The 2,270-nt window shown below is 62.2% G+C and overlaps 1 protein-coding gene across 1 annotated transcript; it reads right to left on the reverse strand.

The window, feature by feature from the left end:
• Positions 1-6: 6 nt before the first annotated feature.
• LOC110391492 (protein Wiz-like) lies at positions 7-2,251 on the reverse strand. Its single transcript, XM_021383382.1, has 2 exons — positions 1,494-2,251; positions 7-655 (listed from the first exon to the last, which is right to left on the reverse strand). The coding sequence occupies exons 1-2, from the start codon at positions 1,802-1,804 to the stop codon at positions 499-501; spliced, it is 468 nt and encodes a 155-aa protein (XP_021239057.1). The 5' UTR covers positions 1,805-2,251; the 3' UTR covers positions 7-498.
• Positions 2,252-2,270: the final 19 nt, after the last annotated feature.

The raw sequence follows: 2,270 nt of genomic DNA on the forward strand, positions 1-2,270 counted from the left end.
GGGGGGGCGGGGGGAGCGGAAGTGTTTTCCTTTGAGAAAGGGGGGGAGCGGGGCAACATGCAACCCCGGGGCGACGGGGCTCCGACAGCGCCGGGAGCTACAGGCGGCGGCGTGGAGAGGAATCGAATATACATTAACTCTTGGGCCATATACAAATGCACGGCGCTCGCTCCCCGTGTCCCTGAACCGGCGGAAGCCAAACGCGGCTCCCGCGTCTTTGGGCTGAACCGGACCCGCGGTCGGGAGCGAGGGCGCACGTGGTGCCGCCGCTCGTCCCCCTGCCCCGTCCTCGAGTGCCACCCCCGGGAGAGGGGGGGACCGGGGGGGGGGGGCTTTGATCCTTGTAGTGCTTGTGGCCGGGTGCCCCCCCTCCCCCCCCCCCTTCCAGCCCGGCGCTGGGGTCGGGGGAGGGGGGCTGAGGTTGCTCCGTGGGGGACGCGCAGGCACGGGGTGGAGGGTGCCCCGGTTCGGCTCCGTTGCCCCGGGGTGGGGGCTCCGTTACTGAGCCTCGGCCACGGCGGGGGGCTCGGGGGCCGGGGCGTCCCCCCGCAGGGGGTCTGCTTTGGAGAAATTCATTTCCAGGATGTGTCGCTGGAGGTGTCGCACCCACTCCTCCTGGATGGAGAGGGGGCCCTGGAACTCCACCTCACAGAACCTGCGGGGACACGGCGGCGGCAGATCGGTCCAAGGCTCCTCCGGCGGCCCTGGGGCTGTGGGGGGGTCCCACACCCCCAGGTGGAGTGATGAAGGGTGCCCAAGAACGAAGAGCTCGGAGGTTTGGGAGCCGAGGGAAACACAAAGGGAAGCCAATGGGAGCCCAACGAGGAACCCAACAGGAAAACCAATGGGAAACCCAAAGGAAACTCAATGGGAACCCAAAGGGGAGCCCCAAAGGGAGCTCAATGGGAACCCAAAGGGGAGCCCCAAAGGGAGCTCAATGGGAACCCAAAGGAAACCCAACATGAACCCATGGGGAGCCCCAAAGGGAAAACCAAAAGGGAACCCAAAGGGAGTTCCAAAGGAGAGCCCAACGGGAAGCGAAAGGGAAAACCCCAAAAGGGAGCACCAAGAAAAGCCCAAAGGGGCCCCAAAGCAAAGCCAAAGGAAACTCAACAGGGAACCCAAAGGGAGCCCCCAAAGGGAACCCAGAGAGAAACCAAAGGGGAGCCCAATGGGATCCAAAAGGGAGCCCTGAAGAAAGCCCAAAGGAAACCCCAAAACGAGCCCAAAAGGGGAGCCCAAAGGAAACTCAAAGGAAGCCAAAGGGGAGCCCCAGAAAAAGCCAAAAAGAGCCCAGAGGAAACACAGAGGCAGCCCTAAAAGGGAAGCCCACAAAAGGAAGCCAAAGGAAACCCAGAGGGCGCCCAAAGGAAGCCCTAAAACGAGCCCAAAGGGAGACCCGGAGGGGAGACTGAAAGAAAGCCAAGAGGAGCCCCAAGGGAGCCCGAAAGCGAAGCCCAAGGTGGGCTGGGGCCCAAAGGGAGCCGGCCTACCTGCACTTGAGGGTGTAGATGTTACCCACAAACTTCACCAGGGAGGTCTGCGGCGGGCGGGGGACCAGCGAGGGCACCGGCCTCATCCTGGGCGGGGGCTGGCGCGTCTCCTCCATCTTCTGCTGGAAGTCGGCCCCTTCCTCCTCCCGGTGCAGGGGGGGGTCCAGGGGCCTTGCCTGCCTCCGCTCAAACTCTGGGTGGGGGGAGAGACAATGGGAGGGAAATGGGGAGTCAGCGAGGAAGGGGGAACGTTCCAGCTGAGGGCTGCGTGACATGGCACAGCCTCTGTGCTTTGGAGCAACAAAAAGCATCTCTCCTGATGCCGGGAGGGGCTCCCATTCCTAACGGATCCATGTCCCAGCAGCTCCCACTTCCCAAGGGAACGGGATCCCAACAGCTCCCGCTCCCAAGGGATCCAGACCCCAACGGCTCCCATTCCTGAAGGAACCAGATCCCAATGGTTTCCACTCCCAAAAGAGCCACATCCCAAGGGAACCGGATCCCAACTGCATCCACTCCCAAGGGAACCAGACCCCAACAGCTCCCACACCCAAGGAACTACATCCCAAGGGAACCAGATCCTATATGCTCCCAATCCCAAGGGAACTGGATCCCAGCGGCTCCCAATCCCAAAGGAACCAGACCCCAAGGGAACCAGATCCCAACAGTTTCCACTCCCAAAGGAACCACATCCCAAGGGAACCAGATCCCAATGGTTCTCAGTCCCAAAAGAACCACATCCCAAGGGAACCAGATCCCAACAGTTTCCACTCCCAA

Source organism: Numida meleagris, unplaced genomic scaffold (genome assembly GCF_002078875.1).
Source record: "Numida meleagris isolate 19003 breed g44 Domestic line unplaced genomic scaffold, NumMel1.0 unplaced_Scaffold383, whole genome shotgun sequence".
NCBI classification, from domain to species: domain Eukaryota; kingdom Metazoa; phylum Chordata; class Aves; order Galliformes; family Numididae; genus Numida; species Numida meleagris.

What these genes read in the sequence shown, in the direction of transcription:
- LOC110391492 (XM_021383382.1), bottom strand. Translation starts at nt 1,804, where the DNA reads ATGCTTTTTGTTGCTCCAAAGCACAGAGGCTGTGCCATGTCACGCAGC. An exon ending in ATCTACACCCTCAAGTGCAG is followed by an intron (nt 656 to 1,493) that starts GTAGGCCGGCTC and finishes GTGTCCCCGCAG; the next exon opens with GTTCTGTGAGGTGGAGTTCC.